This window comes from Leptosomus discolor, chromosome 2, assembly GCF_034619465.1.
Source record: "Leptosomus discolor isolate bLepDis1 chromosome 2, bLepDis1.hap2, whole genome shotgun sequence".
NCBI lineage: Eukaryota > Metazoa > Chordata > Aves > Leptosomiformes > Leptosomidae > Leptosomus > Leptosomus discolor.
The window spans coordinates 23,407,165-23,421,841 of record NC_141392.1 but is presented as its reverse complement, the minus strand read 5'-3'; the positions used below and the strand labels follow the sequence as shown (position 1 = coordinate 23,421,841).

At 45.7% G+C, this 14,677-nt stretch overlaps 1 protein-coding gene across 1 annotated transcript in view; it reads left to right on the top strand.

Annotated features, from left to right (window-relative positions):
• Window positions 1–14,677, top strand: part of SLC24A3 (solute carrier family 24 member 3) — a 59,364-nt gene that overhangs the window by 17,823 nt on the left and 26,864 nt on the right. Inside the window, exon 4 of the mRNA XM_086460753.1 lies at window positions 11,533–11,607. Within this exon, the coding sequence (XP_086316879.1) occupies window positions 11,533–11,607 (75 nt within the window). The remainder of the gene's footprint in view (window positions 1–11,532; window positions 11,608–14,677) is intronic.

Sequence of the window (14,677 nt, the reverse complement as noted above, 5' to 3'; positions counted from 1 at the left end):
AATGGGCTCCTCTGCCTCTTGCGTCCTTTGTGTTTTATCAGAGCAGTCGAGGAGGATATTTGCCTACTGTAAAAGCAGCAGAATACTCCTTTTCCCTGGGGTTTTCCTGCTGGGATAGTTGGCACTGGCAGACAACAGAACAACTCCGAGTGATAAAGCAACTTAGATTCCTTTCCAGCTCCCCCTTTTTAACACAAGTGGTGTTATCTTGGGAATCAGGGACTTATGGATTTATGGCAAATTTGTAGCCATGGTGTGAGCAAACATGGTTTCTGTTAACCAGAAAACACTGAAGGTGACTTTGTCCTGTTCTCTGTGAGTGTCATGCCTTGTCTCCATGATGCTGCTACATGGCATCAACCTGTACATGGTGAATAAGCTCTGTCAGAGGCACCTGTTACACCATAACCCTAGTGGTCTCCTTTTGGAGAGGTCTGACAAGCTCTACAAGAATTTCGTCATTCCCAGAAGTAGGCCAGCAGCATGCATGAAGTCAGTATTCCTGCACTGGGCACCAGTTTAGCAAAGGGGCTAATAAATGCTTAGCTTGAAGCAGGGCTGCTTGCCTCATTTCTGTCTAGTGAGGCATGCAAGCCCAGACTTTGTGGTGTCAGGGGCCTGGCATCTGCATCTGCGTCAAACCAGAAACCACACAGTGAGGCCAGTGAGATTGGACTGCTGTGATTTTTTTTTTTCCTCATAGGGTCCTTGTTGCTCTTGTGACAGTACCTAGCAGTCTCAGTCGTGGATTAAAACTCCACAATACTGTGTGTTACACAAATACAGAGCCAGAACGTAGTTCTTGAGCCTGAAAGTGGTTATCAGAGTGTGTGGCGGGAGACAACAGGAGGGACCGAGCAGGCAGATGGGAAAGCACAAGGAAACCGTGATGGAGCGGCAATGTGTACGCAGCTGCTTAACACGTAATGAGTGATTTATGGGCTGTGGGGCACAGGAAGGGTTTTGTATTGGTGGGGTGTTTATAGGAAGCTCATCTCAGGCCCAGGGACAACATGAGGTACTCATAGAAGACTGTCTTTCACTTCAGGAAGATGTGATGGTGACTGGTGTAATGGGCAGATCGGGTGCCAGGGTTGCTGGTGAATGATCCAGGACTGGTCTGGCCATCATAGAAATTGCTGTGATTTTTTCATATTAGCATTTCAAAACCTTCTTCGCAGAGTTATATTCAGTAGTAGGATACAAATAGGGGAGTCAATCACAAGAGTTGAAAATGGATTCCTATCAGCATCAAAACAAGTCTAGTTCCTAATTACCACTGAACACTGTCAACATTTGAGGTCAAGTTTTCTCTGTCAAAATTCACACACAGATCAATGCTGTGGACTTACCGTTAGTAGGGTTTTTTCTTAAGTCATTTGTAGTGTAAAAGCAAGGGAAATCACAAAATCTGGTTTTATGTCTGACGAGGGCTAGTCAGTCTGAGGAGACTGGGAAATGTTTACCCAATACACGCCTTCCTGTACCATGTCTACAGCTGTCCTTGAATCCTGCTGCGAATCCTGCACAGAATTGCCTGTGGTCCAGGAGACGTCTGCAAATGCAGGTCTTTGGGGTCCTGCTGCCTTGGCTCTGCGGGAATCTGAGCAAAAAATACACGCTGATCTGAATAACTCATGAACGATTATGAGTACCAATTGAGCAGGGAAATATTTTTGGCTTTGTCGTGAGGTTTGGAGAGTGTCCACTGTTTCCATTCTGAGAATGTCACGGAGACGGATTGCTGCCGCAGTAATGAAAATATCAAGAGCTGCTTAAAAAAGCAAATATTCTTGGTGAAATAATGAGAATAAATTGAGTTGGTCCGCAGTGTACGAACCAGGAGCCAGAGCGACGGTTGAACTCTGCAGAGAATGGCTAACCAGTGGTAAAATTAGGAGGCTGGTAATTGGAAGGAAGCTTTCTTCCCAGTGAGTCCATTAGATCAGAGCTGCTCAGCAATTACTGGCTTAGAGACATGTATTTTAAGGCCTGGATTTTTTTTGGCCTGACCCATGCTATTTTATGTTTCGTTTAAGTTCAGTTGGAAGGGGTGTTTAGTATTGGTCAAAGCCCCTAGCAAGCCCAAATGCTACGTTGCAGGACTCGGATGTCTTTGCCAGGAGGTACTCATAAAGATTGTGGTCAGGGGACTGAGCCAGATACTCAGTGTCCTGGGATGTTGGGACAGCCATGACCCCAGCTTGTCAACAGCAGGGAGACATCACCATGGGGTACAGAAGGGAGCATCTCCATCTGCGCCCTAGCATTCGGTCCAGGACATCATACTGTGCTGTTAGTCACAGCGCAGGAGCCTTTGGCTGATGTTGACTGCCTGCCGGCTTCCCAGGAAGACTGCACAGGTGGCAGTGGCTTTCCATGCAGGAATCTGTCTAAAATTTCAGCTGTGGCAGAGGGGACATGGGATCAGGGACTCCTGCTGTGCTGTCATGAGATAGTCCTCTGTGTGTTTGCCTGGCAGTTTGGCAGCCAGCCTCCCCTGTCCTTCACCTGCGCAACGGGGCTGTCCCAGCTGGAGCAGGAGGTGGCTCTAGCCTGCGTGGAGAGCTTTCCCTTTGCTGCAGTTTCTCATGCCTCTGCAGCTCTCTGACTCCAGCTCCTCGCAAAACATCCAGAGGCGTTTGGACTTTGCTCTCACCAATATTTCTGTTCCCTCCAGGGACCGTAAAGTGGGAATAAGCATGATGGACTCACAGGTTAATGTCTGAGTCTGGCAGATGATCACTGGAGGAGCAGCAAGGGGGAAGAGTGTTCCCTGTGATCTGTCCTGTATTTGCTTTGCAGCTAATGATTATTAGCTTCTGATTGATTTGCTTGTTGCAGGTAGGATGTAAGGGTGCCTAAACCAAGGGAAGGTTTGTGAAAATTAACTTGCAGGTCCTGATGGTCAGGCAGTTCCTCTCTTTGTAAACACTGCTGGAAGATGGCAGTAATTACCTTAAGAAATTCCTTCCTGCCTTATATCTTCATTCCAATTGCTATAGGGCTGATATACTTAACAGTGAGAGAGGGAGAAAGTGTGTGCAGAATATTAAACACACAGTTGCTATTTCCCACCTTCTGTTTGGTCATGACCTTTCAAACAGCACAAAGGCTGCAGCCTCTGAATCACAGATATCCCCTTTAGCTCTCCATTTGCTGTTTTTCCTGGTGGCCAAGCACTGCCAGGTGCTGCGGGCTGCCTTGCAACAGTGAGTACCAGCCTCCACCCTGCCCATATCCTTGAGGAGCCACCTCTGGAGCCAGCAGAAACTCTGCCAGCCCTTCTGGCAGGATGTATTGTCTTCAGTAACAGGAAGGATTGTGACCCTGGTTGGTGGGACTAAGCAGGTGAGTGAGATTTGGTTGGGATGAAGAGACCTCAGAGAAGGTGTGAAATGCATTGGAAGAGTATCCCCAAAAGGCCAACAGTGCAGAAGGATGCGGACAGAAGTCAAGTGGCACACTTCAAACATGGATGAAGGCTGCAGACAGGAAGATGCAATTGGGACGCCAGGAAAAACGTCTCGCTGGTGAGGGCTGTGAACCTCGGATGCGTGAGGACTGACGGGAAGCCTCTGAGATCCTGCTGGACCTGCTTGGCTGATTCTGTGTCTGGATTACAAAGTGGGTCAAAGGGCCAGCAGGAACACACTACCCTCTAAACCATACAAAGTCCTGGATATGGGTTTTTTAGCCCATGCCCCTTAGCTCAGGCACAACCCCATGTTTTGCTGTGGGAATCGTGCTGGTGAAAATGAGGCCTCCAAGTACTACTGGGCAGGCTAATGAATGTTTTGCAGCAGCAAGCAAACGAAGTTGATGCTGGTAAGCTGATTAACACTAGGGCAGAAAAAGAGATAAAACGAGAGAAAAACAATCAAAACAGAGTTGCATGTGAACGAAGTGGGTATGAGTGAGAAATGAACAGCGTGCAACAACTCAGTCAGTGTGTATCTGTGACATTTGTGGGTCCCCCACTTCTGAAGGATTTCGGCCCTGTGTGGTCCCACATGCATTTATTCTCCAGTGCTGTTAGTGGGCAAAAAAAAATCTTTTATCTCCTGTACAAGCAAGGGAGAGTGCTTAGTTAGCTCACCTGAGCTTAGGCCACACAACTGGGGGCAGAACAAGGATTGTATTGCTTCAGTCCCAGGCGAACACCTCACCCTCCAGGCTAGCTCTCTTCTTTAGTATAATATGTGTGGATATGTCTCCCAGGAAATGCGCAGAGGCTATGCAGTAGCTTCTTGATGGAAGTCTTAGATGGATCTACAGCCTAATTTAATATAGAGATGAATACAAATATGGTAGTGTCACTCTTTCACATTAATATATGATGCTTCATTGATATCGTGACCAGTGAGGATGAATAGGCAGGTGGCAGAATCCTTGTAATTAGCCAAGCTGAGCAAGGAGTTCTTAAAATGTAATAAATGGCAAAGTTAAAAGGCAGAGCCTGTGCCTTGTCAAGGGAAATGGAGAAGCCCTGAGAGATCAGTCCCTGTCAGATCTGTCCCAGGGAGTGAGGCCCTTGACAGATTCACCAAAGGCAGTCAGGGGTATTCGGCTTCTCAGAAGTCAGGATTTCCCAGGCTGCTGTCAAGACAGGCAGAAGAATTTGGCTTTTCTTGCTTTTCCATACAGATTGGCAGATGCTGGAGCAGCACAAAATTGGAGGGATCTTCTTAACTTCTCTGGTTTGAGCTGCTGTGTTATGAGGGGTATTTCAGCTCGGTGCAGCAGTCATGGGATGGGTCCTTCAAGGTGTGGACTGTACAGACCAGTCTGCTGTGGCCACCAGCCCAGTGATGTATGTGGCTCACAAGTTGTCCCTGGAAGCATGAGCTGACCCACCAACTCTAGGCCTGGACCACTTTCAAAGGCTCAAAGACTCACCTGCCATCACCCGACACGTGGGAGCAACTCATCAGCTGCCCATATATTCACACACAGATGCATGCAGGGTCTCAGGAGTGGGACCAGGAGTGAGCCATGGCGCCTCGTGGTCTTCTGCTTGCACTGGAGGTAGCTTGGTGGCTTATCTGATGGGGGAGGTTGGGCACTGTCGGTGTTCACCCCCTGTGAGATGTAGGTGCCCAGGAAGGTGCCAGAGCTCTGTCACAGGAGAGCTCTGTCTGTGTGAGAGAGACACCATCTCTGTGGTGGTCAGCAGCCCTGGCTAGTTGGTGCCAGGCTTTATAACAACCTAATGACTTCAAGAGACTGCCCCAGAGGTTTGTGTGTATTCCAGAAAAGCTCCATGATTTTTTAAGCGTCACTGCTATGACTTTTCAGAATGCACCTCAGACTGTATTTAACCAAATAAAAGGCATTGAAACCTATTAAATTTTACCTAAGCATGGTGAAGCAGTTTTTCTTCTTATTTCTACCCAGCACTGACACAGATAACAAACTGCTTATAACTTTAATTTTGCAAATGAAGCAAAGTTCTATCTTTAACATAGATGTCTGGCATGCGATGATCCGTCCTTGTACGCAGGTTTTGCTGTGTGCAGTCAACTCATTTCCCTCTCTCCCAAGTACCTGGTAGAGAAAGTGTCTCTGTCGTTTCATGGAAGATATTTTAATTTTCTGCTTGGCTTGGCTGAGCAGCTGTGACTTCAGGATGATTGGTTGGATTTGCATAAGGTCATTAAGATCCATTAATGATGTTTATTGCTAAGACATCTGCCATTATATTCAGACAGAGCAAGTAAAATCGAACCTCAACTAGTATCACGGTTACTACCAATGCAGTTAATGACAACAATGAAACCCATCAAGAAGTGAAGATTTCACAGTGGACTGTAGGTGATTCTCTTCCTGAAACTCTCAACCCACTGGAGTGATGGTAGGCTGTGTGAGCCCAAGCAGGCTCTCTGGATGCTGATTTCATTGTTAATGGGGTCCACACAATACCAGGCAGTATCACTACCGCATTCTGGAACTATGCATGTATTGCATCTGAGTGGGTGAACAGCAAAACATGTATGCGCCCTGAAGCTTCTTCCTTCCTAGTTCTTTTCAGCTGTGACTCAGATACTTCAACTGATAGGCTCTGCTGTGAATGAAAGCTTGAGGGATCAGCCTCTGCTGTGAACCACCCAGTTGCCTGCCTGCTTCTCTCATCCCTAGCCTAGCAGAGCCTGGCAGTGGTACATATTCCCTCAGCTTCCCATCTCTGAGGAGGGAAAAAAGACAGCAGCAGGGAAAAGGGGCTTGTGTGTGCTGCCTCTTTTCTTAGCCTGTCTTGCAGCACTGCCAGGTAAGGCCGTCTCTTTCTACAGTTCTGCCAACTTACTGCCAGGTAAGTCATCTTTCAGGCTGTAGCTGACCATTAAAAGAAGAAGCTGCTTCTCTAGAAAAGAGCTTCATGGCTCTCAGTACAGCCTCATTCAAACTTTGTGGAGTAAAATTCCAGACCAGTGTTAAATTTGGAAGCACCCTTGGACCCCAGAGCTGCACAGAAGGCATACCCAAAGTAGCAACCATGGTCAGTCACTAAGGAACGTATACTTGTGGTGCAGTGCTGTAGGAGATATGTTTGTATTAAAACTGTGTCTAATGGATTGGAGACATTGTACTGCTTCCCTTTAAAACTCATGAGAAACATTCATCTTTGCCCGAAAACGCATTCTACTGAACAGCAACCTCTCTGTCAAGATCTAACATTAGTGAACCAAACTACACGTAAGGAGTCAACAACACCATGTGCATGTCAGCCATGAAGGAGATGCTTCCAGCTGTGAGGCACTGAGTGGTAGCTTCATTGTCAGCACGTCTCTGTTGATCTCCATAGACTCTTAAGGCTAATCTCTGTGGGGATTGTCTTTAATCTTTTGACACCCTCACCCAAGCATTCCTGCCTCTCCACATTACAAATTAAGTTATTAGCTCTTAATACCTGAAAATCTAGACCTTCTGTGCCAGAGGGTAATACAGAAACAAGATTAGGAAGATTGCTTCCAAAACCTAGCATTTCCAGGCAGTGTTTGTAGCTGATCATTCAGCCCAAGAATTGTCAAGCAAACAACAGGCCATGAGAGGAGGAAAAGCCCTGGAACAATTCAGAGTGAAAAAGATCCTTGAAGAACGTGGATGTGCTTAGATAACGTCCAACATGCTTCCCCCGAAAAGTTGAGCAGATAAAATACCCAGCAGTGCTTACTCCTCTGGACTGCCCTGCACCTTTGTTGAGAGCAGCAGAACATGTCTGATGCAGAACATGGCTGCCACTACGAGCACAAACATCCTTACTAAGGTAGTGGCAGCCATGTTCTGCATCACACACTTCATCTCAGGCCCATCACCATAATGGGGAGAGCAGACAAGTAGCAGGCTTTAAAACAAACAGCTGGATGGCTTCTGTCACCAGGTCACTTCTGGGTAGGAGAAGAGTTTCCACACTGCTAAGGGGAGAGAAATAATTTGGAAGAGCAGAAGAGAGAAGGGTCAATTTTATAGAGGATAAATGCTGAAGCCCTAGGATGGGGCATGGAGTATATTGCCACTGAGGCCCTGGGTGTCCTGAGCTAACTCAGGTGCCAAGAGCAGCAGGTGCCAGTGTCTGATTTTCAGTGATTTTTCTCCCTGGTGGCTTATCTCCATGTGTGTGCTAGATGGAAGCGATTGCGTATGCTCCATGGGGCTGCTGCTTCTTCAGGAGCCAAGAACTGCAGAAATTGAGCTGGAACTGATAAAATCTTGATTTCTCTGCTCTCCAATCCTTCGAAAAGGGAAGAAAGCATTCTGAGTAATAAATGTTATAGATGAGTTTGCAGGGCAAAAGTTTACCAGTGAGGAACCAAATACCTAATATTGGTCATTTTGCCCGTAGGAATGATGCTGCGGCATGCAGGTGAATGTGCGCTGTGGGTCGTCATCTGTGGTGGACTCATCAGGGGTTGCTGTCATTTAAGCCTGGACTAAAGAGCTCTTCCTTTCAGCTCTGGGGATGCCAGATTCAGTCCCCAGTGTAGTAAAGAGAGGGCTAATGAGTGCTTGTCTGGGATTTGTTCCTCCTTTGAAACATGTAACCTGACAATCAGCGATTTTACAGCTCCCTCCTTATGCTCAGCTCCCAAAGGACCATCTCTCCGCTGGGTTACAGTATTGCTGATTTAAAACTCAAATTTGGTCATGTTTTTACCCAAGCTGATTGCTTCCCTGGTTTCCTTTCTGCCTTAGCCTGCTAAACTGTAATTTAAGTGGTTTCCAGTGTGTTAAGATTTGTGTGGAGTCCTTGGTTGCTGCAAGACTGTATAGCACAACTTAGGCATTCAAGGTCTTGACAGTTATAACTAGACTACACGATTCTTGTCAGCAGGCTGAAAGTACTGCCATTTCCCTTGTTGCTAATTAGGTCCTTTTACCCTCAGTGCATGGTTACCTTATGTGCGTGGCTTTCCTGTATCAGATTGTTCCTCCTAGTGATCAAATGGTTCAAAGACTTCAGTTAAATGACTTGCGCCCTAAGGAGAGCTGAGATTTAATTGACCCGTAGTTACTGCATCAGGGAGACCTAATAGGATGCCTGTGAAATGTGAGCAGCCTGTACAAGTTCCAGGCAAGAGCATGTTCCCCTCGATCCAATCAGAAATCAACGCAAGAGTCCTTGCCATTCCTACAGTATCTTGGTCTATGACTTTTGTGTGCTAAATCCCTGCTAGATAGCTGCATTTAAGCATCTGGATCTTAATGTGCTCATTCAGGTGTCTGAGGAAAATTCCCTGGAAAAATATTGCAGACTACCTTCAAGATTATTGTAGAATATCAAAGAACAGGAGAGATACTAGCTTGACTCATAGTAACTGGGACATCTTGCTTTCACAGGTGTGCTGTGCTGTGCTGCATGGTGACACCCCTTATACCCAGGACAGAGTTTATTACATAGAATAGCAACAGTTGCCAGCAAGCCTGCTCACCTTATCAACACTTATAAGTATCTAAAGGGTGGGTGTCAAGAGGATGGGGCCAGGCTCTTTTCAGTGGTGCCCAGTGACAGGACAAGGGGCAATGGGCACAAACTGAAGCACAGGGAGTTCCACCTGAACATGAGGAAAAACTTCTTTAATCTGAGGGTGACAGAGCACTGGAACAGGCTGCCCAGGGAGGTTGTGGAATCTCCTTCCCTGGAGACATTCAAAACCCGTCTGGATGCATTCTTGTGTGACCTGCTCTAGGTGAACCTGCTTTGGTGGGGGAGTTGGACCAGATGATCTCCAGAGGTCCCTTCCAACTCCTACCATTCTGTGATTCTGTGATAGGAGGTTTGTCATTTGTTTCGGAAATGTAACTTTTATTATGCAGAGTTCAGTCTACAGCTATAAAATCCCCACCAGCATCCATGCTGAGAAAAGAGCATAGGACCTTAAGCAGCATCATAAAAGCTGAGTGGAATAATGTCAAATTATTTTATAAACTCTTATAAAAATTCCTCAATCAAAATGAAGGGGCCCACTATCTCTAAGATGGGAGATTTAATTAAGGATCTCTGAATAGAATTATGAACCCAGCTCCAGGTTTCTACATTTGGAAATTTCCATCATAAAGCATCTGTATTCATCTGTCCCTACATGCATTGAAATCTATCATCAGCTGGTATAAATCTAATCTGACTCAAGGATTTTAAAGGCCTGCTTTTTTATTTTAGATGGGAGTTTCTTACATGTCAGTGACTGCATAAAGAGACTTTACACTGGGTATAAATTAAATCCACTTTAAAAAGCCATAGTATGAAGAGACTGCAGAGGTTTTTAAGTATAATGGTCAGTATCTTTTTACAGCATTTGTTTTGCTAGCAGTTCTGGAAAATTCCAGTATTATAAGAGTTAACATGCAGAGAAATCTGGGAAACTATTTTTGCTAGCAGTCTGAAATAGGACCTTTCTTTAGATATCATAGAAGTGAAAATGAAGTTACTGTTTATTTGACTGAATTCATGCACCAGCATGACTGGAGTATGTGGTCAGGAAATTCATTTACACATTCAGGAGCCAGATCCAAATCAATGTAAATTAGCCATCTCCCATCTGCCTCCTGGTGGTTTACACCTGTGAAGAATGTGACCCACGGTGTTTGAAATGCACTCCAGAAATGGGAAGTAAAGATTTGAGGAAAAGCTTCTACTGACAGGACTTCCTAGGGCTGCAAAAAGTGTAATCGTACTGAAGATGTTACCACCAAATGACTGCTTTTAATCTGCTCTTTTGAATACTATTAATGAAGTTGAAGTCTAACTTTAACTTACTCACTGGTATTTTTTTCTTCTAAGATCTGAATTGCAGGCTTGTTCAGCCTACAGTGACTATTCGTCCTCATTTCTGTGCCTTTGGAAGGTGTCAAGTGACATGAACTGCACAGCAATCCCATTTTATCCTCTGTTGCATATGAATTGCTGGATTTTGTTCTTAATGCTTTGCTGGAGTGTTAACTTGCATATTTGTCCTAAAACCTCTGCAAATGCATGCGGAGCTGCAGTGATACCTGTCAGTGCGGTGGGTGAAGCCGTGGCTCTGCCGAAGTTCAGGCTATCAGTGTGCTGGGGATCTGGCTGTGCCATGCTGTCAGACTCTTGTTTTGCAGTGCGACTTCTGTTGCCCAAGTTATCCGCCCAAGTTATCCTCCCCAGAATGGGTCAAGTTGACATTTTTAGAAAGACAAGCCCATCATCCAGCAGTTCCATCCATTCCTGGAAACCTAGTGTATGAGATGCCAGCAGCTGGACTCATGGTAGATGTAGTAGGCAGGTGATAGTAGGACAAGGATAGGGAGGACCCACATTGCTAGGCAACAGCTGTCCCTTGTATTTATTTTTCCCAACCTGGGAACCACGGAGTAGGTGGAAGGAGGGGTCACGTCCTGTCCCAGAGACTCGATAGGGCTGTTCATCTCCTGTGATCATTCTCCATCAAGACGCTCATTGCTGAGCATCAGCACTGGCACAGAAGGATCCTGCTGGTAAAGCTGAGCCCCTTCCTGCTGCCCCAACAAACAGCAGTGCTCACAGCCTCCTCAGCAGCAGGCCACCCTGCATCTGCCTGTGGTTCAGCCACCTCCGGTTGCCACACGCAGCCGGACCTGGCGGGCAGCTCAGCCTGCAGGGACTGCTGCTGCAGGCTCTGTGGTGTGCGTACGGGAGGGGTTGCAGGGGAAAGGGATCAGGTAGCCTGCTGAGCTCGTGGGAGACTTTTCTGTCATCCCTATGTACTTGGGACTCCATTCCCCTTTCCATGGCTTTGACAACACTGGTAATTTAGCATGTCTGCGACTGCATGGAAGCCGTCTGCTGCCCATAACCTTACAGCTTTTACTCCTCAGATTTGGCCATCCACCCATGTCCCTAGTGGCTGTTGCTCGAGCAGCCACGGAAAAGCCAGTGCGTTTCCTGGCTTGGGTCTCCTCTTCATGTCCTAGCATACGCGGGGACAGCTTACACAGAATGACGGGCTCAACTTCCGCACACACTGTTAGCGTGGCAGTCGTGCCGGTGAGAACCTGGCTGACATCCTCTCTTTGCCTGTTTCCCAGGTCGTTGCACTGTCATCGTGGAGTCTCCTGAGAGATTCAATCTACTATACACTGTCTGTTGTTGCACTCATTGTGGTAAGTTTTTGAAGGTTATTCTTTCTGTGGAAGCCCACATGTCTATTGCCACCTGTAAAGGGAACCTGCTAAGAAATCATAGTCTTGTAGCTCAGACCCCAGCTCCAGGACCCACCTGGTTTTGTGCTTGTGGAAAAATGTACTTGTGATCTCCCTGGTTCTGTAGAAAAGCTTGGCCCAAGGGTAGGAGATCAAGGAGTGTCCGCAGAGCCCAGGGCAATAGCTGGGGAGAAGTGGGGTGCCCCAGTCGTAGCGCAGCCCCAGGGTGCAGGCTGACACCCTGTGCTGCAGCCCCACCACCAGCTCTGGAGTGGATGTGTTGGTCAGTCCGCTCCTGATAATGACCCTCATGGCTTCCTAAAAGTATTATAACTGACCTGTAAGGAGGCAGCATTTGTGCCCAGAGGAGAGAGATCCTCAACAGCTCCAAAACATTAAAGTTGGCTCTTCCACAATAATTGGGGCAGGTCTCATTCAGTGCATGCTAGCAGCAAATCCTCTAATGAAGGCTACAGTTTCAGTAATTCTTAGTGCTTCTCCTATTCCAGCTTTTATCTAGCTCAGTAAGTACTCTGAATCTCTCAGAATCAGGCTATACAGTGAAAAAAATATTAGCACAAGTGTTTAGATAAAGGTACTGCCGTCAGTTCAGCATTACCTTTGCAACCAATACCAAACAAAGTCAGGAAATATAAAAATTTATTTCCTGGTAACAGTTCCTGCTTTGCTTTTTTTTTTTTCCCCCACCCTTTTTTTTTTTTTCTGGCCTAGTCTAGGACCCTAGATTCCCTAAGAAAGGAGGAGTGATTTTGTGAGGTTAACTTCCATATGTAAGTAAGAAGGGAACTTTAGAGTCAGAAGATGAACACCAACATTTCTGAAGTTTGCAGTACTTTTATTAGTCGCAGTTTCAAGAGTGTTTTATGTTTTGCCTTCATTCTGCATGTGCCTGTGTACCGTACATATTCTGTAGGTCTAAAGGCCTATATCTGTCTAACCTCAAACAGAGGGTTTGCCTCAACCTGTTTGTACTTTTATTCCCCATACTGCAAGGTCAGCCTTTTTTGCACCTGATGAAAAATAACTTTTCTGCATAACTGTTACAATGAGCTGCAAAACAAAAACCTTTTTTTTTTGCTTTGACAGCTTGACAGTAGCCTCATACCAAAAAGTGTTCCTAAACAACAAACTTGGCCACACCCACTAATTGTGATAAATTGCACGAGCTTAAAGACATCTAGCAGGCAGTCTCTTAGTTTACTCCACGGGAAGCACAGATGTGGGCAGCTGCCTGGCATTTAGCCTCCTGTTGTTTGGATTGGGTGTTTCATTTATTTCATGGTCGCAGACAAGTTAAAAATCAGTTGAATCTGTCATCGGTTTTTAAACTCCTTAAGAAGGCTGTTTTTTTTCATGGCTAGTTCATCCTTGTGGTTGTTAGCTGGTTGAGAACCATTCTCTATCATATGGTGTCCAGTGCACCCCTTAAATTCCTAGCTATGTATCCTATGTAATGAGAAAGTAGAATGGCTCATTGAACAGACGTATCTGTTATCCTTAAGACTTTTCTCCTATACTTTCTGTATAAGCTATTCCTCATAATTACAGAACTGCAGAAGTCCATTCCTTTGGGGAGTGTACCCCATAATATCAGGATACTGTTATTTTTTCCCTAAGCCTCAGGTTAGCTTCCCTCCATATGTATACCCGCTCTTCTGCTTATCTTACGAGCTGTGAGGTTCAAGGTCCTTCGCACAGCCAGTACAACAGGACTGTGCAACTCCAGGCATTAGTAGAGGCTTGAAGGCATTGCCAGAACTCTTGTTCCCCTGTGGCTAATTGTGGCTTGGGAGATGAGGAGCGCATCCCACTTCCCCTCAGCGTTACTCCACAGCAATCATTGCAAGTAACTTTAAAACACCTGTTAAAGAAAAACAGAGATAGATGGGAGGAAGGGAAAAAAATTTAAATGGTTAAAGATTTAGCTCCCAGCTGATTTACCAACCCTTTTATATGCAATATTGCTCCCCACTTGATGGTAAATGAGGATTTATCTTTTCAGAGTCAAACTCTGCTTCAGTTTAAGAAGTTTCTCCTCCCCTTCACTCACCCAGGAACCCCGGGCTTCACAGTGGCTCACATCTTTCCTGTCCTTTTAAGGCAGAATCAAATTTAGGTGGCAGCACATTGTTATTCAAATACTGGCTCTCCAGTCCCTCAACTGGGAGACAAGCTACAGGCTCCACGCAGAGCATAGCATGACCTGCGTGCGGTTTCCCCTTTGTTAGATTTCTGTGCGCCTTAAATTTTGGAAGGCGCTTAAATGCTTTGCCATATAGGGATAATTTGCCATATCAGGGCATTGAGGCTTTGCTGCAGCTGAAATGCGATCGTCTTTTGTGAGGGATTGTATTGCTTGTAGAAGGTTGCTCCCATAGTGTTTTAAAATAGCAGCTTGGGGTGCTGTATTATAAGTTGCACTCCACTGGTGTCTTTACTGATCATAAATACACCTGAGGGGAAATAAATACATTCCTGTCAATATTGAGATTCAGCAACTTTAAAAAGCTTGATATTCTGCCTGGTAAATCAATGTGACTTTGTCTCCTTCCGTGTCCACTAGCAAAGGAAGTGCAGTGCTGCAGTAATACGTAGCAAAGCAGTATAAACTCACCTGTTTGCTCCAGGCCATTTGATAAGAATGAGTGAACTCTAAATCACAGAGATTAGAGGTGGGTAAACTACACTTACCATACTTACCTCACCTTGATTCAGCCCTGTGATTATTTTTTTTTAACCTTAAAATAATATTGCAAAGCTACTTTGTCTTCTCGTAGAGCTTGGCAAAACTGTTACTCCTTCTTTCCCTTGAAAGGCAAAAGATGCTTATGTATCTTAACGTGAAGGGACGTGGTCAGAGTCATTAGTGACAAAAGTGGGATGGGTGCTATTTTTAATGACAAAGGTCAATGCACATGCTTTCACATCCCATCACACCAACACATTGTAACCTAAAACAGGCCTTGTCAGATCAGATCACGGTGACCAGGAGCTGTAACTTGTAACACAC